Raw genomic sequence first — 27,749 nt, 5'->3', positions numbered from 1 at the left:
AGGGTGTAATTTGGTGGTGGAATGTCCCTGAGTTCACTCCCTAGTCCACGTGCTTGCATGCGTGTGTGCGTGTGCGTGTGTGTGTGTGTGTGTGTGTGTGTTTAGGTAGCATTAGGAGGATGAGTGTTCAAAACTGTTTCTCCTGTTCTGTCTGCCAGGTGCAATGCATGTCCCAGGCATCATATCATTTTGTCATAGTTGAATATAAAATGTCCCCTACAGAGCTCATTTATTGATATTCAGGGTAGCCATAGCTGAGTCATGAAGACTGTAATCCCAGCAGTGGATAACCCAGGCTGGAGGGGGTGGGTCTCTGGAGTACAGCCTTGGGGTTATAAATGGTTCTTCCTCTCCCTGCTCACTCTCTTGCTTCTGGGCTCTGTGATGTGAGCACAGCACCCCCCCCCCCACTCTCTCTCTCTTTCCACCTCTCACCACCATACCCTGAGATCTGTGGTCCCCAGCCTCACACGGACTGGGCCTGAAACCCTAAGAAAAGAAATCTTCTGTCCTCTAAGTTACATGGTCAGTCTTTTAGATTACAGTTGCAAGAATGCTAAGTGGAACACATTTCATTCTCTCAATGTACCCTTCAGAATATATGTTATTATTGTCACTAAAAAAAATCTTTACTTTTAATTGATCCATAGTTAATTCTACCTACTGATGGGGCCCGGTGTGTGATTTTTGAACACATGTAAACGTCTAAGGATCAGATCAGGGTCACTGGCATATCTGTCTCCTCAGATACTGATCATTGCTTTGCACTGGGGTGACTTGAAATCCTCTGTACTAGCTACCCTAAAACAGTAGATTGCCGTCAATCATAGTTACCCTACTGGACTACAGAATGTTAGACATTATTCCCCCATCCACCTACTTCCCGTACCTATTAACCATCCTCTCTCTGTTCCTTCTTCCCCGGGACCCCTCCCAGGCTTTGGGGCTACCCCCACTTTGCAGATGCAGACACTGAGGCATAGACAAGTTGAATAACCTGCAGAGAAGACAAAATAAACCCCAGTTCTCTCTTCCTCTAGGCTCCATGCTCTCGGTCACCCTGCCCTCCTGCTCAGGGCTCTCCATCCCCACGTGTGATCGCTATCCCAGCCCCTCCTGGCCCTGGCCCCCACACCTGCACCTGGCCCGGGCTCACCTCGCTGTTGCTGTAGCGCGCGAGCTCGGAGATGAAGCGGATGTGGTCGTCCCGGATCTGGACCATCTGCTCGCAGATGTTGTACTGGGGGCTGATGCTGCTCTGTGTGCAGGTCCACCTGGGTAGAAAACCACAGGGTCGGGCGGGCCCAGCCCCAGCACCTAGGTGGGACACTTTCCTTCCATCAGCTGTTCCGGGTCCTCAGCCACGGTGGCCGGCTACCCCGGGAGGAACCAAGAGGTATCTCGGGCATCTCAGCCCCGGAGCCTGCTAAGGATGGCATCGTGGGGACCACTGCTGAGTGGACGGTCCTTCTTCTTCCTCCTCCTCTCAGGCCAGCATCCATTCAGAGCCAACCACAGATCTTTCTGGATACCCAGTCCACGATACTTACCGGCAAAACAAAGGGGCTTGGGGAACAGTCTCTCTGGGGATACAAAGGTTTGGAATCCCAACAGAGAAAAAGCAAGATGGGGGCACGCTGAAGATGCTGTCTCTGTAGGGGCCTTGGGGCCGGAACTGGGTAAACTAAATGGGCTTTTGCCCTTTTTTCCAATAGTGACCCGACCACAGAGTTGCACCCCACAACGAGAGAAGCCAGGACTACTGAGAGTGCGGTTGGCACGCCTCCTTCTGCCCGGCCTTCCCCTTCTCTTTTTCTCTTTTTGCCCATTCTCTCAGCCCCTTTCTGAAAGCCATCACTATGGAAAACAGCCTGAATTGGAAAGGAAGGAACTAAATGAAGACCCTCACTCTCCTCCCGACGTCCTTCGCTGTCCGGTCTGCTGACACAGCAGCTGGACGGCCCACAGGTGCCCAAGGCGGCAGAGGCAGGTTTTGGAGGAACTGAGTACGTCAAACAGAGCTTGCAAGCATCTCATAAAGACCCTTGGGATGGGCCGGCCTCCCCCACGTTCACACCTTGGCATCCCAGCCAACATGGAGATGACACCAGCTCTCCTCATGGAGCCGGCTTCAGAGCCTCTGGCGGGGGCATTTCAAGCCCACTCCCCTAGTATCTCATTGAGACACTGAACTTTCATCCTTAACTAAAGGAGAGTTGCCAAGAGTACTCAGATCTGGGAGAAATGAATCCAGAGGAATCTGTGTAACAGCTTCAGAGACCAAAGCTGGGTGGGCTGAGGCTGGTGCCAGAAGCCACCCCTCCCTCAGTCCCTGTGAGCCACAGGCAGCTGGACCTTAGCACAGCGCGCCCCAAACCACAGTTCTTAAAGTGACCTGAGGGCCGGCTGTCTATGCGTGTCTCGGTGGGAACCAGCCAGGGCACACACTCGACCAGGTACTTACTGCACATCACGAAACCCGTCGGGCTGATGAAGGACGCCACCGTCTCCCTCCACCTGACCACCGAGAGCAGGCGTCCTCCCCGCTCCTTGGGGAAGGAGGACCCCTACTGTCCCGCTGAGGGACCAGGGGCGCAGCTGTGCTCTGAGCTCTTTTGAACCTGGCAGCCAAGGGCCACTACAAAAGGGCCCGGAGCATGGGCCGCTGCCCCGCTCGGGCGGGAGGCCGGTGTTCTCAGGGGTCCGCCTGCCTGCCCAGGGCTCTGGGGAGGGAGGAGGGGCTGAAGTGGCCCCTCAGCCCCCTGCCCAGGCTGGGCATCCTCGCGGGAGCCTAGAGACATTATGGCAGGCACTCACTTGGACTTGTTCTCTTCATAGTGAGCACTGGTCTTAATGTATCTGGCCAGCTCTATCTGCATGTCGCCGAACAGCGGCACCACCTGCAGCTGCTGTAAAGGAAGCAAACGCAGGGCATGAGATGCCTGGAGTGATGGAGAGTTGGGTGCTGGCCGTCATGGCCTGCGGGCTGGCCCCTCACTTCTGCTCCTGACGAATCTACCTGAAACCAAAAGGAGATCCAGCCGGAACACGGGTCTTTCCCCTGCTTTCACCAACTCTATGTTCTAAGCAAGTGGGCCCAGAGAGGCAGACGACTTGTCAAAGGTCATACAGTCAGTAAAATGGATGAAGGTCAAGGATGAGATGGCTGGCCTTCCAGTGCAGGGTCCCTGATGCTCTAAGATTTCCCAACTCGGGAGGCTTTGTTGCTCCAGACTCTGGATTAGGGGCCTGTGTCTGAATGCCACTGGGTGGGTCCACACCCAAACCCAATACCTAATGCCCAGACAGCAGGCAACTCCCAACCAAAGGCCGGGGCAAATGGTACCCACTGTCTGCCTCTCTTGCACTGGATACTGTGCCCAAATACTTTAATATATTAAAGTATTAGCATGATCTGGATCCACATGCTAATATGTGAAGTCAGTACCATTATCAGACGAGCCACTGAGATGCAAGCTAAGCTTAGTGGTTTCGTACCAATCCTGGGGAGCCGGGATGATGGGGATTATGACCCAAGCCTCTAACTCGTCTATGCAACCCCACTAAATCCTCAGGGCTACCCTGAGTGGATACCTCCCAAACCAAGGAACTCAGTTCCGGGGAGGTCTAGTAACTTCCCAGGACCATCAGCTTCCAAGTGGTGGAGCTAGGCTTAAACCCAGGCCTGTCTGGGGAGAGGCTGTATTCTTCCGCCCCAACCCCATCCCATTCTTGCCGACTTAAGGCAGATTTGGCAAGGGTCTCCTAAGGTGAACCCTGTTTTCATTTGGGGCAGGTCTAAAGAAAAAAAAACGTTTCAAGCCTGAAAAGAAGACAAGTCCTCCTGGTGACTTAGGACCCCTTTAACCTAGAAGAAGACATGGGACCCAGGTCCAGCCTGGTGCCCTCCATGCTACTGCTCCAAGGGTCTCAGCGGTAACCTTCAACAGGGCATCCTGCGGCTGAGCTCTCAGGCCCAGCTTCAAGCCCTCAGGATCTGATGTCAGAATACATCAATAATGTGAGTTCAGTTCCAGTACATGAAATCCCCTTGCACAAAACCTTGGTTTTACTGCAGGTTATTTGTAAAGACTTGGGACCAAAAGCTCAATCATCAGAGGAATGGATTGGACGTGAAGGATGCTGAAGAGGCTTCTGCCCAGAGAGAGAAGGTCAAGCCAAGGCGGCCTGCAGTGGCCAGGGCAGAGCTGGGATTTTGCAAATGTGAATCTATTTAAAACCAACCTCTGTCACCCTCCTACTTCTGCAAGCTATGGGTTATACTAAACATTAAAGGTTGTGTCCTAGCACAAGCCTCCTTCTTGAGATAACAAGGGATTTCCAGGAAGGGGGAGGAGAATTAAAAGAGAAACACGGTTTCCCCAGCTGAAATCTGGCTCGGAACCACACACGGTTTTCCTGGGATGGCCTTCTGTAGCAGGTATTTCTCTATCTCTATCTCCACCACCACCTCCTCCTCCTCCTCCTCCTCTCCTCTCAGGGTCTTTTCCTGGCTACTGTCACTTCTTTCCCCAGAAGGATCTTGGTTCCAGTGACACTGGCTCCCAGCCCAGCCCCAGCTCCAGTTGCTGACCTTAAAGAACTTATCGATTTTGCTAAGGTTGATTCTCTTCTTGGCATCCAGTTTGTAAATGTTACTGACATTTCCATCCATCAGGTAGAGGCCAAAGCCCATTACCTAGAAGGAGAAAGGGCAGAGCACAGAAACTCGTGACACCCACTGCAACAGTTAAAAAAGAAACGTAGATCCACGAGGTGTGTGCGTCCCTACAGAGATACGCAGTCATCACAAAACCCGATATGTTTTCTAACACAGACAGAGCACACAGATATAATATCAACCAGAATTCAGTGTATTATGATAATGGCCACTTCTTCAGCCCTTATTATATAGGCCAGAGTCTGTGTTTAGGGCTCTAGCAAATACTGATAATAACTCTTAGTTATTGCAACACTCTTCTGAGTCAAGTTCTATGCAATAGCCTTATTCTATAGATGAGGAAATCAGAGAGAAAGGTTAGACAGCTTTCCACAGCCAGAGACAGGATCTAAGAACCAGGATCTGTGGATGAAATGTGTACATTTGGAGGTTCTTCTTGACAAAAAAGACCCTGTTGTACCCTTGGCATGCAGCACTGATGGCGTGGGCACTGACTACTGTCAACTGTATCTACCTGTTTCCTTAAGGAAACAACCATGTAAAGGTTCCCGAAGAGCTATGGTGACTTTATTTATTTATTTTTTTCTTATTTCTTTTGGTGGTACTTGGGGTGGAACCCAGGGGCTTTCTCCCTCCAGGCTATACTCCCAGACCTATTTTTATATTTTTTTTAAATTTGGAAACAGGGTCTCACTAAGTTGCTAAGAGCCTCACTAAGTAGTTGAGGCTGGCTTTGAACCTGTGCGATCCTCCCGTCTCAGCCTCCCAAGAGTGGGGATTACAAGCCTGAGCCACCATGCCCGGCTGTGACTTTATTTTTAAAAGCAATGGCCTGCCTGAAAATAAGAGTGGGTCACCATTGTTAATACTACAGACCATTTAAGAGTCCCCTCAAAGCTGGCCTTTTTCGCTCCCTTGGTCATAAGCGCAGCTGAAGGGGTGTGAGCAGCCGTGGCGGTGTGGGATAGTCACTTTTTGCTGTGCCTGTTTCTTGTCCAACCCCTCTGGGAGCCAACCAGAGGACTGTCAAGGTCACCATAACTTTGATACAACAGGTGAGGGCCAGGCTTTGCTGATAAGGGTGCATGGCGCCCCCTGGTGGCATTGAGTTCATTAACACCAACTGCAGAGAGCCCCGGAACAGCACAACTGTGCAGACTCACTGAAGGTGGTGGAGAGTTCAAAGGGAGGCAGGTTGGGAAACTAGAGTGCAGAGGGATTCTAAGCAGGTGCGAGGGCTGGAGGCTTTGAAGGCAGCATTCAAGACTGCTTGGTGGGCTGCAGTAACTAGGCTGGGGAAGGCATCAAGCCGGGCACGGCTACAGCAACCCCAGGGTGGAAGACATCTGAGCTCTGGGTCACCTCTCTGGGTGTCTGATGGTTTGGAGGAAGCCACGTGAACAAGTCACGAAGCTACTGCTCTTTGCTGTCGTTTGGAGGTGGTGTGCCCCCTCGTGTCTCATGCAAGACTTTAATGCCTGAAGTCATTTGATAATGGTATTAAAAGGGTGAGAACTTAACCCCATGAGGGTGTTTAGAAGAGGTGGGGCCTTTGGGAAGTGATTAAATTAGACTAAGTCATTATGATGGAAGCCCTTCATAAGGAGAAGGAGAGAGGACACAGAGATATACAAATGTTTCCTCCATGATGCGATGTAGCCAAGAGGACCCTCACAAGAGCCTGGGACCTACTGCTGGGACTTCCAGCTTCTAAAACCATTGGTAAGTAAATCTAAACAAATCTCTTGTCTTCAGTTTGCCTCGGGTATTTAATTATAGCAATGAAATATGAACAAATAAACCCTATGAACTTAACCAAGGTGCTGGAAATGTAAAGGCAGGAATGCCAACCTAGGACAGGGATTCTGAAAAAGACAAGAGTGACCAGAGGAGGAGCCAGGAAGGGAAAACTTTCAGAGATGAGATATGAGAGAAGACAGATCAAAGTGGGGAGGGTCCTCTGCAGGGTGTGTAAAGAATGAAGAGGGTTGCTCATGTGGCTTCAAGAAAGCAGCCTGTGATGGAATAGCGGCTAAAGTCAAGAAGGCTCACCCAGGCGATATCGATAACGGTTCTGAAATATTCCAAATACATTTAATGACACAGGACAAAAATTCTACATATTTATATTACATATTTTGAAAACACATAAAAACAAAACAAATTAGGACATCCATCAAAGTGCTAAAACCGTTATCTCTGAGGAGAAAGATTGTAAGAGGCTTAAAGGTTTTTTATGCTTTTTTTATATTTCAGATTTTTCCCATTAATAGATATTACTTTGTAATTTTAGAACGAAATGTGACACTTTTGACCAAACAGAGCAAAACCTGAGGATTCCCTTTCAGTTGGCATCCAATTTCTCTTCCAGGCAGTTAAGCCTCGCCAAAAGATGTGCACAGAAGCTAGGCTACAGGAGTTTGTTGAATAACAAACAACATCCCTGTTTAATGGAACATTGGCAGCCATTAAGAATTATACAGCAGAAATATCCTCCTGACATCTTAGTGGTGAATAGAGCACGGCAAAGAAAGGCGACTATAGGTCATTTTATTCAGTTAAATCTGTATCATTGTTTAAGTAAAAATAAACATATATAAAAATAAACATATATAAAAATAAACATATATAAAAATAAACACATATATATATCTTAAGATAATTTTTTTACAGTACTGACGATGGAACCCAGGGGCATTCTACCCCTGAGTTACACCCCCAGCCCTATTTTTTATTCTTTATTTTAGAACAGGGTCTCACTGAGTTGCAAAGGGCCTCACTAAGTAGCTGAGGCTGGCCACGAACCGCGATCCTCCTGTCTCAGCCTCCCGAATGCTGGGATTACAAGCGTGCACTACCACGCCTGGCTTAAAATAATTTTTTAAAGAAGAGGAAGGGCAGGCCAGGCTCCAGGGCGTGCAGTGAGGCGTGTTACCTTAAGGAGCAAGTGCTTCTCGCTGGGGGTCAGGTACATCTTGTTCTCATAGTAATCCACGCAGATGTTGACGATGTCGGCCAGCAGCTCCTCGTAGCCCGGGATCACCTCCAGTTGCTGGTGGAGACACTGAACGGCAGCACCGCCTTCCAGTTAGATAGCGAAGGCGCCCTCCTGCTCCTCACCCGCGCCCCCAGATGGCCCAGGGCCTGGGCTGAGCTCTGAGCACAGGGCCCCGTGGCTGGCCCAGGGGTCGCAGGTGGCCCCAGGTGGTGGGAGCCCGCGTGCTGGCAGTGCCTGAACCTGAATCTCTCCTCCATGTCGCCACCGTGGTGAGCTAGCCCGAGCTCTTGCACACCTCCCAGGGCTGGGGGCTCACTCTCCCCGGAGCCCTCCATTTGAATCCCCGGCAATTTGGTTGGTGGAGCACACTTTTCATCCCAGCATTTGGGAGGCTGAGACAGGAGGGTCATGGTTCGCGGCCAGCCTCAGCTACTTAGTGAGGCCCTTTGCAACTGAGTGAGACCCTGTTTCAAAATAAAGAATAAAAAATAGGGCTGGGGGAAGAATGCCCCTGGGTTCCACCTCCAGTACTGAAAAAAAAAAAAAAAATTAAAGTAAAAATAAAGAAAGTGCTTTCTTGGGCTGAGCTGGAAAGCAGCCCAGCTTTATGTTTTTACAGCCATGGGCCTGTAGCGACATCAACCTCCTTTTGAGACTGTTGGACGTAGATCACCGTGCCAACAGCAGAGAAGACCCACACAGGGGAGAGAGCTGGGGTGGCAGGTGTCTCCCCCTTGCGAGGCATAGCAGTATAGGACTGTCTTCTGCAGAGAAAGATCTGAGGTCCCCACCCCAGCTCCTTCTCTACCAGGGTCCTGAGAGACATGGGCGGGAGGCGCTGCTGGACCTCCGTCCTGGGGCTTGGACACTGGGCAGCCTGAGGCGGAGAAGAGAGCACGAGGGCCCTACCAACTCTGCCTCCTTGGCAGCCCTGTGAAAGCGCTGGGGAGCTGCCGGCCCCTCCGCGTTGGCCGGGGTCCCGCCAGCATCCTTGCTGGTTAAGGCCGAAGTGGCAGAGAGTGAAGCCAATCAGCTACAGCAACTGCACGCCAAGGGCTTTGCACACAGCGTTGCACTGATGCTCACGACAGCCCTACAGGACCGATTCTCTTAATACGCTCAAAACCACAAACCCATTGCACAGGAGGGGCCAGGTGAAGCCTGGACTTGGCCAAGGCGTTGCAGGTCTTGACCTCTACACTGGCTGAAGGCTTTCAGGGGACACAGCCTGGGGAGGGTGCAGAGCCCCCTGTGGGCGGGAGGGGAGGCCGAAGGCTGCAGCTTTACTGTGTCCTCGTGAAGATGTGGCCTGGCTCCGCTCCTCGCTCTGGGGTCCACCCAGCCTCAGGCCCGCGCCTGCTTCCCCGAGATGAGATGCCCAGCTGGACCGGCGAGAAGCCCGCCCTCACCTGGGTGATCCTGTTATGGTTGGCCAGGAACATGGAGAGGTTCTGCGACTCCTGGATAGACTGGGGGTCCGCCATCTTCCTCAGGAACTGGGCTGCCCTGAAAGGCACCGGGTGTGAAATGGAGGTGGGGGGGCATCCAGGCTTGACCTGCCTGTGCCTGGGCTCCCGCTTCCAGCCACGTTACAGTGACAATGGTCCCCGAGATTACTGAGCTCTTAAACATACAGGCGACTTTCAGGCCAAGGGAGAGTGTGCGCCAGACAGAGCCCTTTCTTTGGGGCTGTTTACAGCCATGATGGGGGACCTAAAATTAAAAGGCAGAGATGCAATAAAAAGCTCAGAAACTCAGCAAGTTTACAGGGAATCAGCACCCATCAATCCAAGACGAAATGGAAGGAGGAGTGGCCAGGGCTCCCTGTGCCCGCTGTGACCTCCAGGAAGCTGCACCGTGACTGTGGAGAATTCTGTTCTTTTGTGTATATGTGGGAAGGGTATTGGGGATTGAATCCAGGGGCATTCTACCTCTGAGCTGTACCCCCAGATTTATTTTATTTTATTTTATTTTGAATCAGGGTCTCACTAAGTTGCTGATGGCCTCGCTAAGTTGCAGAGGTGGGTCTCAGACCTGCGCTCCTCCTGTCTCAGCCTCCCAAGTACTGGGATTACTGTATTCTGTTCTCTACAGGGAAACCTCAGCGTTTCTCAAGCGAGGCATCACATGGAACGCTGAAGTTCAATGAATTAAAATGCTGGGCGCCGGGGACGAAGCTGCAGCCACCTATTCATCTAGAACTACCGTGGCAACCAGGTGGCCTGTTTCACGGGCATCCATGAAAAATGGGGTCCTGCCTGGCTCAGGACGCCAGCGAGTGCCCACAGCTCATTGGTGGTGGCTGCGATGGAGGTGGTGGCTGCAGCTGGGGAGGAGTTCAAGGAGGATGTTATACAGTCAACCATCAGGGCAACTTTGTAAAACTGATCTTTCTGGGTCAGCTCTGGGATGGGCTCTGCCTGCTGGGCACCCCCAGATTTCATGGTTTACATAGGAAAATAAGACTGTGAGGATCCGTCTGTTCTTTCCACATACTCTGGGGCCCCAGGAAGGTGGGGTTCATGGAGGAGGAGCCCTTTTTATCTGTGACACCAAAAATCCTTCCTAGGAGCTGTGTCTGGACACCAGGCAGCTCATCTGATCCTCAACTAATATACAGGGAGTTCTGTGGCTCTTAACTGCTCTTCCTTACTTCGGGGTGGCTGTGTTCTGGTTTCTGGAGAGAAAGGACCCCTCCCCAATCACAGTCCTTCCTTTCTAAACAGACATGACCCGTACTTCAAGAATGAGTGGTGTCCAATCAGAGCGTCCCGCCCCCATAGTTACTGATGCAGGGGCGAGCGCAGGTCTCCCCGCTGACGCATGCCAGTTTTTCCAGCGATTGTCCAGGAGCACTTGTAAGGAGGAGTCTCTAAGCTAGGCGTGGTGGCGCTTGCTTGTAATCCCAGTACTTGGGAGACTGAGGCAGGAGGATGGCTGGGCAGTCTCAAGCAAGTAGTGAGACTCTTATCAACCAAGTGAGACCCTGCTTTAAAATAAAAATAAAATAGCGCTGGGGGTATAACTCAGAGGTAGAATGTCTCTGGTTCAATACCCAGTACCACAATAAGAAAAAAAGAAAAAGCTGGGCTGGTTGGTTGGAAATATTGCAAAGCTGCTAATGGCCACCAGAGGGCAGGGTCCATTCCCTGGAAGGGGATATCTTGTCCTTGGCCAGTTCGTCTGTCTGTCTGTCTGTCTGTCTGTCTGTCTGTCTGTCTGTCTGTCTGTCTGGACACCAGTACAGAAACATCTTGGCCCTACTGCACCCTTCTGCTATGAAATTCTATCTCACCTAAGGCTCAGAAACGGGAGCCTGCTGAACAGAGACTGCAACCATGAGCCCATAGACATTTTTCCTCTTTTAAGTTGTTTCTATCAACCATTTTGTCACAGCAATGAACAGGTGACTTACACCGTGCCCATTTTATGATCATCTTACTGGTCCACGGAGTGACAGAAAACTCTCCCGCTCTCCCGAGGGCGGAAATGAGGACTTGATTCCATTTTAGGATATACAGCCCTGCAGGTCCTCCAAAGACCCAGCTCTGTAACTCATCCCTTAAGCACAGGATACAGGCCGGGGCCTGCCGTGTGTGGGGAGCGGCTAGTTGGTGGTCAGGCAGCAGAAGGGCTGCGACCTCTGCCTCCGGTGTGCAGAGGCCGGGATGGAGGGGCTGACCTCTTGTAGGCGGAGTGGTCGTTCTTGACGCTACACTTCATGTTCTTGAGCTCGTCCAGGACGGCGAACATGTTGATGAACTTGCCCAGGGTCAGCAGGTAGGCCTCGGACACGAAGTCCTTCCTGCGCTCCGCGTGGCACAGCCGCTTCACCTCGCTGCAGAACCGCTCGATGGCCTTGCGCTGGGACAGAGGGCGGGCGTGAGCGCGGGGCGGCCGGACGGCTCCCTGTGCTGTGTTGGGGGGGGCCGCCCAGGCTCCCCAGGCTCATGATAGAGCTGCCATTTTTGTCAGCTGGTCTGTCTCAGAGAAGTGTTTGAATTCCAAGCTGCTTTAGGGAATGCTAGCGAGTCAAACCAACAAATTCATCCCATATACTTTTTTGTTGTTGTTTGTGTGTGTGTGTGGTACTGGGGATGGTGCCCAGGGGCATTCTACCTCCAAGAGACACCTCCAGCCTTATTATTTTTAAATCTTTTTTTTTTTTTTTTTTTGGTGGTACTGGGGATGGAACCCTTCTACTTCCGGGCTACACTCCCAGGCCTGTTTTTTTTTATATTTTTATTTGGAAACAGGGTCTCTTAAGCCAGCACGGCTGGCTTCGAAACTGCGCGATCCTCCTGTCTCTGCCTCCCAAGCATGGGGATTACAAGTGTGCGCCACCATGCCCGGCTTATTCTTTATTTTGAAACAGCATCTCACCGAGTTGCAGAGGTCCTCACTAAGTAGCGGAGACTATCCTCGAACCACTATCCTCCTGCCTCCGCCTCCCAAATGCTCAGATTACAAGCGTGCACCACCATGCCGGGCTTGCAATATATTTTGCTAAGAAGTATCATGTCTTAGTCACCCTCATATCCACAACATGCCGAGCAGCATCAGGCAGCAGACAAGAAGGCAGTGGAGGCCAGGAGGGTGAGAGACAGACGGAGAGGGGGAGAGGCTCGGCTCCTGCGTCAAGAGTACACACGGAGCTCTCGTATGCATGAGGACCCAGCCTCTGCGCTGGGCACAGCGGGACGGAAACAGAGAAGAACGCACAAGCAGTTGCACAGTGGAGCTTATGTTCTCATGAGAAGACAGAACACAGCCATTCTCATGTGCTAAGGAGAAAACCAGCAAAGGCTTGGGAAGGCTCCGAGGAGCTGATCCTCTAAGGACAGAGATCAGCGAATCAAGAGGTGACTTTTAGGAACAGATATGGGAAGAGAAAGAGGAGAAAGACACAGGGATGACCAAGGGACCATCAGCTATGTGTCCATATGTGGAAGTATAAATGTCGATCTCAGTACCTTGTGTGGGGAAAGGAGGTGGGGAGGGAGCGGGGGCGCCAAGTGCTGTGTGCATGTATGTCACTGTCAATATCATTGACAATATGTCAATATGATTGACAGTATGAGGTGAGACTACAACACACCAATAAAAGTATATTTACAAAAAGAAATTTTAAAAAATGTCCAAAACATGTCAATTCATAGAGATATAATGTGAATGAGTGGTTGCCTGTAGTTGCCGGGGGCTGGCAGAGAAAGGGGTGTCAGAGGTATTGTAGGGTGATTGCTATGGGATTCCTTTTTGGGGGTGATGGAGGTGACCTGAAATTAATTGTAGTGCTGGAGGTACAACTCTGAGAATACCACGAGGACCTCTGAAATGCTGGCTTTGTGTGGGTGAATTATATGACATATAAATTATATCACAATGAAGCCAGTACCAGATTTTTTAAAAGTAACATTAAAGAAAAAAGACAGTAATCCAGGGAGAACAAGCAAGAGAGGGAGAAGAAGAGGGGAAGGAGTAAATAATAGAAGTAGGGCCAGGCATGGCGGCACACGCTTGTAATCCCGGCATTTGGGAGGCTGATACAGGAGAACTGCAATTTGCAGACAGCCTCAGCTACTTAGTGAGGCCCTTTGAAACTCAGTGAGACTCTGTTTCAAAATAAAGAATGAAAAATAGGGCCGTGGGTGTAACTTAGAGGTAGAATGCCCCTGGGTTTTGTCCCCAATACTGCAAAAAAAAAAAAGTCCATACGTTCCATCCCCAGAGTTGATGGAAGCCCCATTAAGCTTTCAACTATGACCCATTGTCTACTGAGCAGGTCAAGCGTGCTGTGCGCTAACGAGGAACTGAATTTGTATTTTTACCTAATTCTTTTTTTTTTTTTTTTGTGGTACTGGGGTTCCTGGAAGCCCTTCTACCTCCGGGCTACACTCCCAGACCTATTTTATTTTTTGGAAACAGGGTCTCCTAAGCCAGCGCACATGGCTGGCTTCGAACCTACGTGTGATCCTCCTGTCTCCGCCTCCCAAGTGCGGGTATTACAAGCGTGCGCCACCACGCCCGGCTTATTTTTACCTAATTCTGATGAGTGCCAATAGTGAGATATGGCTAATGGCCACAGTACTGGACAGCACTGTTCTAAATTATGCTAGATCCTTCCTTCTATAAATAACCTCTGGTCAGGGGGCCCTAGGCTTAGCACCTGGTTTTTAGATAGTTCTTCTCTTTTGAATGTGCTTTCTGAGAGAGACTCTGGGCCCTGGGAGGGCAGGGCTGGGATGCGCTGAATGCACTCAGCACTGGGGATCTATCTCCCTGGCTCTTGGCAAACACACCTCGGTTATTCTCACCACAAACCTGCACAGCAGGTAGCATTCCCGGGTGAGATCTCAGCGGAACCCAGAGGTGAAAGAGCTGGGTCAGAATGCAGACAGAGGAGCTGGGTCTGCCTGGGCAGCACTCCTTGTGGAGGGCCGTATGTGTGGCCCCTCACACCTGCCCCAGACAGCGCCAGCCCCACCCTGCAGCTGCCAGTGGGTGCTGGGCCTTGGGGCGCCGGTCAGGACCCTGGAGTCTGCACACGGCGCTGAGCTCCATGGTCGACCTTGAGGGAGGGGGGCGCGGTGCGTGTGGCATCCGTGGCGCTGCCCTGGGCTCCAGGCTGGCCTCAGCAGCCTCCACGTGACCACACGCTCTGCCCACCACATCTCCCAGTCACTGTGTTTTCTTTATCACAAACTCCTTGCCTCTGTACCGGGCTCTCTGCTCGGATCCCCTCCACAACCACTCCCTGCCCCCACACATATGCAGCCAGAGGAATACTATAAAACCTCAAGTCCGATCATGTCACCAAAAGCCTCCAGCAGCTTCCTACAGCGCTTGAGTAAAATCTCAGGGTCCACAGAGGCCTCCCTCATTCTCACCAGTCTGCCATCCTCACCTCTTCCTATTCCTTCCTTCTTTCCTTCCATACGGGGGATTAAACCCAGGGGCATCCTATCTCTAAGCTAAACCCTGAGGCTAACTTTTTAGTTTTCATTTTTTTGTATGTGTTTGTGGGTCTAGAGATGGAGCCCAGGGGCATTTGACCTCCAAGCTGCACCTTTCCTGCCCTATTTTGTATTTTTATTTTGAAACAGGGTCTCAGTAAGTTGCAGAGGGCCTCACTAAGTAGCTGAGGTTGCCTGCAAACCGTGATCCTCTGGTCTCAGTCTCCCGAATGCTGGGATTACAAGTGTGTGCCACCACGCCCGGCTCCTTTTTAGTTTTTTGTTTGAAACGGGGTTTTGCTAAATTGCCGAGGGCCTTGCTAAGTTGCTGAGGCTGGCCTAGAACCTGGGATCCTTCTGTCTCAGCCTCCCGAGTACTGGGATGATAGGCGTGTGCCACGACATCTGGCTGCTGCCTCCTATTTCTCAAACAGCCAGCCACCCCCTCACTGCCCAGATCTTAGATCACAACACCCCATCCCTGAACAGCATCCGTCAGCACACCCTCTGCCGCCAGAGCTGTTTCACCTATCAGTTTACTACCAGCACTTATTATGGCCTGAAAACTTTGTACCGATTTTTACAGTCAGCCTCTCCCCAGACCCCACACACGCACACATACTCATAGGATGCACCTTACAGGGTACGTGTCTGTCTTAGGTGGATAGGTGACTTTCTGGAAATAACTGCTAGATGAATAAATCACATGGTACAAAAGCCCACCCACTGGTGTCTGCAATAGAGGGGCGGGGGTCCTTTCCAGCCCCCTGCGGCAGATCCCCCTGGGCCGGCTCACCTGGAAGTACATGAACTTCATGAGCTTGGTGACCTCCGGCTCCAGCACCTCCACCGTCTTCTCGTAGATCTCCACTCGGTTGGGCTGCTCGTTGCACTTCACCTGGGGGTGGGCAGAGGTGGGGGTTCAATCCTGGCTCGCCCATGCACACCAGGACACACCTGGTGTCTCATAAACAAGACCCCTCCTAGCCGGGCGTTGGTGGCGCACACTTGTAATCCCCGCGCTTGGGAGGCAGAGACAGGAGGATCGCGCAGGTTCGAAGCCAGCCTCGCTAGCTTAAGAGACCCTGTTTCCAAATAAAAGTATAAAAAAAACCAGGTCTGGGAGTATAGCCCGGAGGTAGAAGGGTTTCCAGGAACCCCAGTACCACCAAAAAAAAAAAAAAAAGACCCCTCTTCCTCTCACCACTACCCCATTTTTGGATGATAACTATACGGTCACCCTCTTGAGAGGCCGGGGCAGCTCCTGACTTGAGTCTGGAGAAGGCAGAAGGGCCCCCAGACACTGGCTACAGGAAGAAATCAGCTGCCCCAAGACCAGAGCCCTCCTCCCTTTCTCTCGGTTCTGTGCCCCGACCATGTCTACGTGGACCCGTAAATTCTCCTCCTTCAGCTGTTCCTTTATCCCTGTTCCAGAGGGACCTAGCAGGATTTTAAGCAAAGAGGAATGTTTCTGTCCATGGCTCCAATGAACCTTGGACAAAGTTCCCCTAGCCACCCCAGGCTGATGTTGGCTGATGTCACGTGTGCCAGTTAGGAACCCCTCTCCCCCACCCAGTGGTTTCACGAGAACCACACGGGATGTTCTTATAACCGGATCCCCAGGCCTGCAGCAGGTCGAGTGAACCCCAAGAGTGGGCAGAAGCGCAAAGGCTTCACAGCTGCTTAGAAATTCGCAGGGCGGTGGACAGTGCTAAATACCCACCCGTGGATGTTTCAATGAGTACCATGATAAGATCATAGGGTAGGGTTATGAGCTGTCAGAGGGATGAGACTGAGCCGAAAAGACAGCCACCAGAAATGGACAGGTGGAAAAATGTCTCAGAATAGGAAGCATAACTGGATCCTGATTTTTGTCAAGCAAAACAAAACTCTGAGCCGGGCGTGGTGGCGCATGCTTATAATCCCAGTACTCGGGAGGCTGAGTCAGGAGGATCGCAGGTCCGTGGCCAGCCTCAGCAGTTTGTGAGGCCCTCCGTAACTTAGTGAGACCCTGTTTCAAAATAAAGAACAAAATAGGGGTAGGGATGTAGCTTGGAGGTAGAATGTCTCTGGGTTCAATCCCCAGTACTGCAAAAGAAACAAACACAAACAAAACTCTGTGTGTTTATAGGTAATGCGGGCAGAGAAAATCTAGAAGGGTACAAAACAAACTGTTAATAGGAGTTACCCTAAGGACTAGGATTGGAAGGAAGAGGGAAGATTGGGGACTGGTTGTTTAACTTTATATACCTGTGGTTTGTTGATTTTTCTGACAATGGGACCCATTAGTTACAGGAGAATGAAAATGATGTTAATAAATATGTTTGCTCCAATGGGAAAAATATTCCAATAATAAGCCAGGCACAGTGGCCCTAGCCTATAACTCCAGGACTTGGGAGGCTGAGATGGGGAATCACAGATTTGAGGCCAGCTTCAGCAACTTAGTGAGGCCTTGTTTCAAAAAAAAAGGGCTGGGGATGTAGCTTGGAGGTAGCATGCCTCTGGGTTCAATGCCCAGTACCAAAACAAAACACACACACACACACACACACACACACACACACACGCGCGCGCGCGCCAGTAATACAGAAGTAAAAAAAAAAAAAAAGAAGTAGAAGAACAATATAAAAAAGAACTAGTGCCCATTGTTTATAAATGATAATGTTTATAAAATGATATTCATGCTGGGATAAACATCCATAAATATATGTGGCGTAGTGTTCTCTGTGATTATCCCATGGGGAGGTAGTGGATTCGGGCGTAGGGCAAGCAGGTCTCCATTTTTTACTTCGTGCCCTTCTGCAATGGCTCCAGTGTCAGACCCGAGCACAGACAGCTTTTGAAATAAAAAACTGTGTACACTACGTGCTGGGCAAATATTTACTTAAGCCCTCGGGCATGGGTCCTTGTCATCCGCCTTGCAGGAGGCTCTCGGGGCGTCCTCAGCGTTCCTCCTCGGATAAGCGGTCCCTGGCTCACTCCCTGCCACAGAGAAGCTCAGCGCTTTGTTTTGGGCTGGGATGGGACAAGGACACAGGGCAAGGACGTCTCACCTGGGGAATGGCCCGGGAACAGCTGCGCCAGGTGTACAGCATGACCGCGTACTCGTGTCCTTCCTCCAGCATTTCATTCTGCAACACAGAAAAGCCTTGGCAGGGAGGGACCACGCAGGTGCCACGGGCTTCTCAAGCCCCAGCCCCTCACCACCACCACCACCGTGGCGTGGCCCCGGCAGCCTCAGCAGCAGCCCCCGGGGAGGTGTGCCAGAAATACAGACTCCCGGCCCTTCAGAGGAATCAGCATTTCAACAAAAACCCCCAGATAACTCACACGCCCACCCCAATGTTTGAGAAGAACGGAGTCATCCTCAGAAGCCCAGGGGCTGTCCAATCAGGCCACCTTTTTTCAAACAGAGGGACGGCCACCTTAGGGGGAATGAGGCAGATCTGTGTTCCCATGGAAACCCACACCTGGTATCCCAGATACAGGGCCAGCAAGAAAATAAGCAGGTATACAGGACCATGTGTATAGTAGATAGGTTAAAAATAAAGCTCACAGGAATAATTATGAATGTATATGATTGTGTTTGAAAAAATGGTGAGATTTATACCAAGCTAACCGTAACCCTAACCCTAACCCTAAGCTCTCTGGAGGGCTGGACTGTTTTATATTACTTTATGTATATACTATGGTACTATACTATGTAATATATAGTAAGTAATATAATGCACAATAATACGTATATACTACAACAATATAATGCTCACACTCTTTTTAATTTTATTATTATTATTAGTAGTAGTGTAGTAGTAGTGCTGAGGGTTAAACCCAGGGGCATGCTATCTCTGATCTATACCCCAGCCATTTATTTATTTATTTATTTATTTAGCGGTACTGGGGATGGAACCCAGGGGCATTCTACCTCCAAGCAACGCCCCAGGTCTTATTTTTTAGTTTTTATATTTCTTGAAACAGGGTCTCACTGAGCTGCGAAGGGCCTGGCTAAGTAGCTGAGGCTGTCCACGAACCGCGATCCTCCGGTCTCAGCCTTCCACATGCTGGGATGACAAGCATGCGCCACCACGCCCGGGCCCATTTTATTTTGATGCAAGGTCTCACTAGGTTGATGAGAGTCTCAATACTGGGCTAAGGCTATCTTTGAACCTGCTATACTCTTATATCGGCATGTCAAGTTCTGAGATTACAGGCCTGTGCCACCAGGCCTGGCTATTTACACTTTTATGCGAGTACATATTACTGTTTCATAAGTAGGAGAATGATTAATGTCAATTTAAAAAAAATACTAAGTAGAGCAGATGGTAAAACAAACAGCAGAATGAAAATGAACAACACAGCAATGACTCAGTGCCCCAGATTAACATCACTGTGGAAAGAGCCCTGGACCCGAGGTCAGAGACCTGGGCTCCAGTCTCATCTCCATCGTTTCTTAGCCCTCCTCTCTATGGTCAATCACTTATCCTAAAACTCCCCCATTAGTCATCTCCTAAGTGGTGACATGGATAATAATCTCATAGAATCCTACAAAGGTATATCCTACTCCAATATAGACAGACCCAGGAGAACTGAAGACATGTCCACACGGGAACTGCTGTGGTTCTGAGATTTTTGTGCAGCACAAATTCTCACCGCAGCATGATTCATAATTTCCCCCAAATGGAAGTAACTCAAATGTCTCATCAGCTGATGAGTGGACAACAAAAGGTGGTATATCCATACAATGGAATATTATCCAGCCACAAAAAGGAAATGAAGCACTGATATATGCTACGACATGGGTGAACTTTAAAAACATCACTCGAAGTAAAAGGAGCCAGGTGTGAACGGCCGCTCACTGTAAAATCCACTGAAATGAAATCTGCAAATTCATAAATAGCAAGTGAATTAGTGGGTGTTAAAGGATTCAGGGAAAGAAAAAGTGGAAAGGATTTTTGAGAGATAAGAATCAGATGGTGTTTATGGTTGAATTACCTCGTGAATGTGCTAAAATAGCACCAATTTGCACACTTTCAAAGGTTTTATGTTATCGAAATTATACCCAAAAATACAAAAAAAGAAATAATACTAGGCCATCTCTAATTGTAAATATTTGTATCTACACATAAATAAACCTTTACAGCTGGGCGTGGTGGCGCACGCTTGTAATCCCGGCGCTTGGGAGGCTGAGACAGGAGGATCACCCAGGTTCGAAACCAGCCTCAGCTACTTAGTGCGGCTCTCAGCAACTTAGTGAGACCCTGTTTCCAAATAAAATATAAAATAGGTCTAGGTGTATAGCCTGGAAGTAGAAAGCCCCTGGGTTTCACCCCACACACACACAAAAAAAGTGAAAAACAACAAAAAAGTGAACAACAACAACAAAAAAAAAAGCAAGGCTGGGATCGGAGCCTGCCAAGGGGTAAGGCCAGTTCCAGGGCCAGCAAGGCTGCAATCGGAGCCTGCCGTGAGGCAAGGCCGGTGCTGGGGCCTCCGAGGCCAGGATCAGAGCCTGCTGAAGGGTTAGGCCGGTGCCAGGGCCAGCAAGGCCGGGATCAGAGCCTGCCTTGAGGCAAGGCTAGTACTGGGGCCTCCGAGGCTGGGATCAGAGCCAGTCGAGGGGTTAGGCTGGTACGGGGGCCAACGAGGCCGGGATCAGAGTCTGCCGTGAGGCAAGGCCGGTGCTGGGGCCTCCGAGGCTGGGATCAGAGCCTGCCGAGGGGTTAGTTTTGTGCAGGGGCCAGACAGGCCAGGATCAGGGCTTCACATGAGGCAAGGCTGGTGATGGAGCCAGCAAGTTCGGGATCACAGTCCTTTGGGTGGCCAGGTCACTACTGGGGCCGTCAAGAGTGGGATCAGAACTTGCAATGTGGCATGCACTGAGAAAGACCACAAAAAATAAAAACCAGATGTTTCCCCTAATTAGCAAAAACTAGGAGGAAAGGGGTAAAAGGAGGAGGTCGAGTTGTAGAAAGGACACTACAGAGAAGCAATTAAGGTGACCAATCAGAGGGGATGGGATGGGGGAGGATGGAACCTCTTTAAAACTCAGGAGGTACATAAACAAATGTATCAAAGATAGTCACCAATCAAGCATAGGATGGAGGGAGGGGGAGGGAATGGGATGGGGATTGGATAAGGGATAATTGAATGATGCATGCTTGTATATCCTCTCAAGTCATGTATTCCAATGTGATGTATGATTACAATGCACCAATAAAAATATAAAATAATAGTAAAAAATTTTTAAAAAGTACCACAAAAAATGAACTCTTACTGATCAAATTTTATTTATTTATTCAATTATTTTTATGGTACTGAGGATTGAACTCAGGGGCATTCTACCTCTGAGCTACACCCTAGCCCTATTTTTTATGTTTTATTTTGAAACAGAGTCTCATTAAGTTGCAGAAGGCGCCACGAGGTTGCTGAGGTTGGCCTTGAACCTGTGATCCTCCTGTCTCAGCCTCCCAAGTACTGGGATGACAAGCGTGTGCCATCACATCGGCCTAATTTGATTTTTTTTTCTTTTTTTGGTGGTACTAGGGTTCCTGGAAGCCCTTCTACCTCCGGGCTACACTCCCAGACCTTTTTTTTTTTATATACATTTTTATTTGGAAACAGGGTCTCTTATGCCAGCACGGCTGGCTTTGAACCTGCTTAATCCTCCTGTCTCTGCCTTCCAAGCGCGGGGATTACAAGCATGCACCACCATGCCCGGCCTGATTTGATTTTAGATCTGTTCATCTTACATATTCCATAGTAATTTGTAAGAAGAAGATCAACTTTAACCTGGAGTTTATTACTAACTGTGGTTCTATTTCCAACAGCAAATATCACCGATAAGCCACAGTTTCCATTCTTAAATTAGAGAACTTTTAAAAAAGATCAGTAACATGTTGTCCTTGAGATCAGAAAGAACTAAGTGGGTCTCCTTCTGTCGCCTGCCTCAGAAACACATGTCGAAAAGGGGAACTGACAGAAATGTAAAGGACACATGTCTATTCTTAGCCCCAAACTGCCTGTGACAGGTGTGACTGATTTCAACCCAGCCATTCAATGAAAGTTTCAGTGAGCATGCTTGGGCCCCAGGCTGTGTTCTGGGAACGGGGCAGGAGGGGATGTGGACTGTGCCCTGTGGACAGCTCAGCTGACCATCGGTATGTTCCAGAAGTCGCCTGGCACAGGGGGAGTCAGGATGAGTCAGGATAACCTGGTGGGAGGAGCCCTGGTGGGTCCTTGGGTCACTGGAATTCCTGTCCTGCCTCTTCTTGGGCCCATCTTTGAACCTACAGGGATCTCAGTTTCCTTACTAAGAAACAAGCCAAGGAGGGTGGCCAGCTCCTGGAAGCTGAGAAAAATGGCATCCCCCCAGAAAGGAACCCAGCCTGCGGGCACCTTGGATCTCACCCAGGAAGACCCACCTTGGACTCCTGGCCTAAAGACCTTGCTGGCAAATAAATCTGTGTTGTTAGAAGCTGCAAAGATTATGATCCTATGTGACAGCAACTGCAGAATGCCTCTCCCTGGACTTCCCTGATCTGAGATGTCTAGGACCCCTCAGTGGGGCTGGTTCCCTTTCCCTCTGCTCCAGCAGATGCTGAGCAAAGTTCACCCCCACTGTCCCCGTCCGTATCCTCTAAGCCACCCCATGGCATCCCTCTCATTCAGCCCTCCATGACTCCAGGGTGATAGTTTTAATGATCCCCACCCATTTCTTTGCCCCATCCACACCTCCATACAACTCCTTCCACACACAAGTAAGAGATGAAACTTACTGATTCCAGTTCTACTCACCCCTTGTCCATGGATGGACATTTTCCACTATTTTTATTATTTTTAATATGCCCTCATTGGTGCATTGTCTTCTCACATCATAATAATGAAATTCAGAGTCACAAGGACATACATGCACACAGCCCTTGGTGCTTTTGATTTTTTACTGAGTGAATTAAAAAATTAAAGCCCTGTTCTAGGCAAAATCTTGTCCTCCCCAAACCCTAGTTCATCTGTTGAAGACCTAAACCCCAGCGCCTTAGTATGGAACTGGATTTTTGAGACGGGTCCTTTTAAGAGGTGACTAAGGTCAAAGGAGGTCCTTACAGTGGGTCCTAACCCAATGTTGCCGGTATCCTCCTAAGAAGAGATCATTTGGACTCACAAAGAGACATGATACATGTGTGCGTGCCGAGAAAAGAAAAACGAAAAACACATGGGGTAAGAACCAGAAGCAGCGGTTGGCAAGCCAAGAAGAAGCCTCAGGAGAAACCAACCCTGCTGACGTCTTCATCGAGGACTTGCGATCTTCAGAACCCAGAGAAGACAAGTATCTGCTGTGCAAGCCACCCACCTATGGTATGTTTTCAGGACAGCCCCAGGCAACTAATGCACCCTCCAGGTGCTGCCCCGCGTCAAATTTTCCATCAACCCCCACATCTCCCCCATGTGTACCTCACCATCCAAACTCAGGTAATCCCTGAAAATTCTGTGCCTAGGCTCACGGTGTTGCTCCCGCCCGGGGAGCCCTCTTTTCTCATCTGACTGATGAAATTCCAGGGGAAAGACTGGCGTATGGTATAAAGAGATCAGGTCTGGCATCATTCCTGAATTTCGGGTCTAATCCCATGAGTTACTAGTTCAGGATCATGAGCGATTTGCTTATTATAGCTTCTCCAGGCCTCCATTTCCCCATCCCCCAAATGGGCATAATGATCCCTTTGCAGGTCCCAGGGCTATCATGAGGCTCCAGTGGTATCCCATTTAAGAATGTCCTACATACACTTTGAAGTACAATATACAAACAGGGTGTCATTACCCACCTACACGGCCCCACTCCAAAGCCACTTCCTCCATTCAAATTTATCTGTCTGTCTAGAAGCCTCATTCACAAACACAGAACTTTAAACTTGTACCACGGCATTTATCCTTTGTGCATTTTTACTTGTCTTCAAAGAGCAGACCAGAGCCCAGAGTTTATCACCAGACAGCCCTGGGTTTAGGACCATCACTTATCAGCTGTGGGACCCTGAGTTAATTTTTTTTTTGGGGGGGGCTTCAGTTTTCCCCATTTGTATACTGGGCATTATAATAGAATCGTTTCACAGGGTTCATGGGAGGATTATGTGAGACAATGTAGCAAAAATATCTGCACAGAAGAGTGTATTTAGTCAGTGGTAACTTTGTTTATTCCTACTTGATTCACTGAGAATCAGGACTGGTCCTGGTGCTTGGATAACTCCCAGACCTGACACTGTCCTGTGAAGATACAGGTACATGGAACTTACTGAGTGAATGAGCAGGGTTTGCTGAATTGGGTAATTAGAATATATGTAACATAGTAAAAAAAAAAAAAAAAAAAAAGGGTCCTTTGGGCTATAAGCAAAGCTTGTAAACAAGGACTCCAGAATTCTTCAAACTGAGAATAAACTCAGTGAAAGCCAGAGAGGGACTGAAATGTGTTTCCTTCTCTTCTCTTCTCTTCTCTTCTCTTCTCTTCTCTTCTCTCTCTCTCTCTCTCTTCTCTCTCTCTCTCTCTCTCTCTCTCTCTCTCTCTCTCTCTCTCTCTCTCCCTCCCTCTCTCTCTCTCTCTCTTCTCCTAGCCTCTGCTTCCAGCTGCCATGAGCTGAGCAGCTCTCCTCTGCCACCCATAGCATCATGACGTGATGTTTTGCCTTGGAGCCAGTTGACTATGGACTGAATCTCTGAAATGGTGAGCCAAATACACCTTTCCCCTTCTAAGTTGTTTCTTCTAAGAAAGTAGTGAAAGTTGTTTCTTCTAAGAAAGGCCACGGGCTTTCTGGAGTCAATAACTGTCTTATTCCAAAGCCAAAGTCATGGTGTCTTTTTTTGAGGGACATTTTAGTTTGTCAAGAGACAACGTTCCACACACTCAGTGATCCTCAGAATAAAGACGACACAAGGTTTAATCACATGTTAACCTTAACAGCCATAGAAGCTCAGGGGAGTGAGTAGTTAGGAGTAGGATATGTCTGAAAGTGAGTAGGTTTCAGTTTGCACAGCCAGAAGCCTGAGGAGACGAGTGTGCTCGAGGCACTGGGAGGGGATGGAGGGAGCAGAGATCCAGGATGGAGCTGGGTTTGATTGAGTGAAGGAGATCTCTGAGTAACTGAGCACATGTCCCTGGTGTGATACTATGGTTTAGACATGAATGTGCCTCCCAAAAACTCATGTTGACAGCAGGGTCCACAATACAGCAAAGTGCAGGGGTGGGGCTTTTAGGTGATGACTGGCTCATGAGGACTCCAACCTAATCCACGGATTAACCCCCTGATGGCCAAAGGGACTACTGGGAAGTGGGACCGAGAAGTAGAAAGCAGGTCACAGGGCATGTGCCCTGAAACGGTCTATCTTCTCTCTGACTCTTCTCCTAGCCTCTGCTTCCAACTGCCATGAGCTGAGCAGCTCTCCTCTGCCACCCCTAGCATCATGACATGATGTTTTGCCTTGGAGCCAGCCAACCATGAACCGAACCTCTGAAACAGTGAACCAAATACACCTTTCCTCTTCTAAGTTGATAGGTTACAGAGACTTACCATGCTGGAGTGGACCGTTGCCTGCTCAATGTATCTTGCGATGCCCGTGACAAAGGCATTCCTGTCCTCGAAGTTTGTGTCAAAGTTGGCCTGCGGGAGGAAAGGACAGGTACATTTGGTTGTTGGGAAATAGGTCCAAGGTGGGTGTCTGGGAAGCAAGTCAGATCAACAAGCTCTGTGAGCTCCCTCTGGGACCTACTGCCAGGTCACCTTGTGTCTTGTTCCTGCCCCCACAAAGTCACCTCGATCACAAGGGCAGGAGCTGGCTGAGGATGGGACCCACATCTGCATTCCAAGCGATGATGGGGGTCACTCAGCCGAGCCTCAAGAGAAATGCCTAAGCGTCCTAAGCCCAAACAGCTGCTAAAAGTTAAGTGTGCATTGCGTCAGTCCAGCCATTCAAAAATACTTGCCTGAGGTTAAAATAGGTATATACAAGGCCAGTGACTGCAGCATTTTGTGTGTGTGTGTATGTGTGATTAAAAACAAAAGCAAAAACAAATATAAAATCTGCAAACAACCTGAATATCCATCAATAGCAAAAGGCTGAATACATAGTATATCTATAAAATGGACTTAAAAGGACCATGAGATAGTAAACATAGTATTCCTAGTAGGTAGTTAAATTAACTAGTTAGTAGTAGGTAGTTAAAAGTTAAACATGGTATTGCTATACTATGGTCATAGAAAAACATTCACAAGTTTTAAGAAAAAGCCAAATCATAGACCAATATATATATATATATATATATATATATATATATATGTGTGTGTGTGTGTGTGTGTGTGTGTGTGTGTGTGTGTGCGTATTTAAGAATATCTTCCAGTAAAAATAAAAAATATAGTTATCAAATATATGTATTTGAGCCAGGTGTGGGGGTGCACGGTTGTAATCCCAGTATTTGGGAGGCTGAGACCAGAGGATCGGAGTTTGTGGACAGCCTCAGCTACTTAGTGAGGCCCTTTGCAACTCAGTGAGACCTTGTTTCAAAACAGAGAATAAAAAATAGGGCTGGGGGAGTAGCTCGGAGGTAGAATGCCCCTGGCTTCCATCCCTCGTACCACACACACACACACAAAAGATATATATATATATTTGGTAAAAATGTATAGATGTATAGAGAGCAGGGGGCAATAGTTACAGGGAGACTGAATTGTTTATAATAAAAATGTATACAATTACAATTTATACCAAATAGAAGATATAAACAATTCAAGTTTATGAACCGAACCTTCAAACATGTGCTTAATAAAAATCTATTGAATGGAACTAAAAATATATTCTTATATTTAATCCTATTTAGCTATCCAAGAAGTACCAAAGGTTAGGCACAGTTGAAAATTCCCAATGAACGCACTGTTTCTTAGAATGGAATCTGGCCTGGCACACCCGAGGCAAGAGGCCATTGCGAGGCCGACTCTGGCTGGGCAGATGCCCTCCCCACCGTGCCCCGACAGGACTGAGGTTTTGTGCAACCCGAGGGTGGTTTATCACAAGATCTACTCTGAGGCAAAAGCACATGACCATGACCTACTTCCCTGAGCCATCAGCTGCTGTGTGGAGCCTTAGAGCTCTCACATACACGAAGGAAAAGTAATTACCCAGGCAGGCCCCAGGGGTTTCAAAATTGCAATCTTTAATTCATGAGGTCAGAGCTGCCAAAACCTAGTTGGTGCAGCAGCAAGAAGAGCCGGGAAGGTATTAGGGGTCAGAGCAGATCAACAAGCCCTCCCGGGGGGAGAGAAATAGTCTGGGGGAACATTTATCAGCTAATCTCTTCCCTACACTGGGCTCTTCAAGTGCACAGGGGACTCCATCAGCTCTCGACCTTTCACTCCCCACATGTAGGTCCCCTTCCCTCTGCCTGCGGGCAGACCCTCTTCGGGGAGCCCCAGAGTCCCTGGGCTCACACCTGGTACATAATGGAGGAGGGCGGGGGCTCGATGCATGGCTGCTGGTCCGGGAGGGGCAGCTCTTCCAGCAGGTCCACGTTGGACAGGGCATCTTCCAGGGTGACGTGGGTGGTCATGGCTGCAGGTTCTCTGATCTGCACTGAGAGAAAGGAAGAGAGAAGGACAAGGGAGAATGAGCTTCAGGGGTCTCCAAACATTTCTTTTGAGCTCGTCCTGTCCAAGCTCCTTCTGGACAGTGATGTGGAGAGAAGATGCAGAGACCAGTTCCACCTCTGCCCAAGGTGTCCTCGGCCCACGCCTTTGATATTTCAGGATCCCTTTGCAGTTTCCAAAGTACGCTGTGACGATTATCTAGGCCGAGACTCGCCACAACCCTCTTTGACCAACACAGAAGATTATTTTCTGTCCGTGTAACTGATGAGAAAATAATGCTCAGAGTTTATGGGATACCCACACAAACACACCACCAATGGCAAAGGACCTTGCCCAGTGTTAGACACGTGGACACGGGTCACAGCTCTCCACCTACTGTTCTTTAGAGGCTATTTATCCGTTCTACTCTTAAGTTATTATAGAGCACAGATATCCGTGATTGTGGTAGCCAAGATCATTAACTAGAGATCAGAGCCTCAATTTAATAGGCTAAATAAGCTGGG

The 27,749-nt window shown here is 49.2% G+C and overlaps 1 protein-coding gene across 3 annotated transcripts in view; it reads right to left on the bottom strand.

Moving 5' to 3' along the window:
* CYFIP2 (cytoplasmic FMR1 interacting protein 2) overlaps positions 1–27,218 on the bottom strand; it is a gene marked incomplete at both ends in the record, with an annotated part of 114,600 nt that extends 87,382 nt beyond the window's left edge. Inside the window, 10 exons of one of the 3 annotated variants that reach the window (XM_080698485.1) lie at positions 1,157–1,274; positions 2,818–2,909; positions 4,595–4,699; positions 7,617–7,745; positions 9,089–9,185; positions 11,362–11,543; positions 15,429–15,530; positions 17,686–17,763; positions 25,180–25,269; positions 27,093–27,218. In XM_080698485.1, the coding sequence (XP_080554611.1) occupies positions 1,157–1,274; positions 2,818–2,909; positions 4,595–4,699; positions 7,617–7,745; positions 9,089–9,185; positions 11,362–11,543; positions 15,429–15,530; positions 17,686–17,763; positions 25,180–25,269; positions 27,093–27,209 (1,110 nt within the window). The remainder of the gene's footprint in view (positions 1–1,156; positions 1,275–2,817; positions 2,910–4,594; positions 4,700–7,616; positions 7,746–9,088; positions 9,186–11,361; positions 11,544–15,428; positions 15,531–17,685; positions 17,764–25,179; positions 25,270–27,092) is intronic. The other 2 variants (XM_080698483.1, XM_080698484.1) reach the window with 2 other exon arrangements.
* Positions 27,219–27,749: the final 531 nt, after the last annotated feature.

Source organism: Muscardinus avellanarius (assembly GCF_963383645.1).
Source record: "Muscardinus avellanarius genome assembly, chromosome: 7".
Lineage (NCBI taxonomy): Eukaryota > Metazoa > Chordata > Mammalia > Rodentia > Gliridae > Muscardinus > Muscardinus avellanarius.
This window is presented reverse-complemented; position numbering and strand designations above follow the sequence as displayed.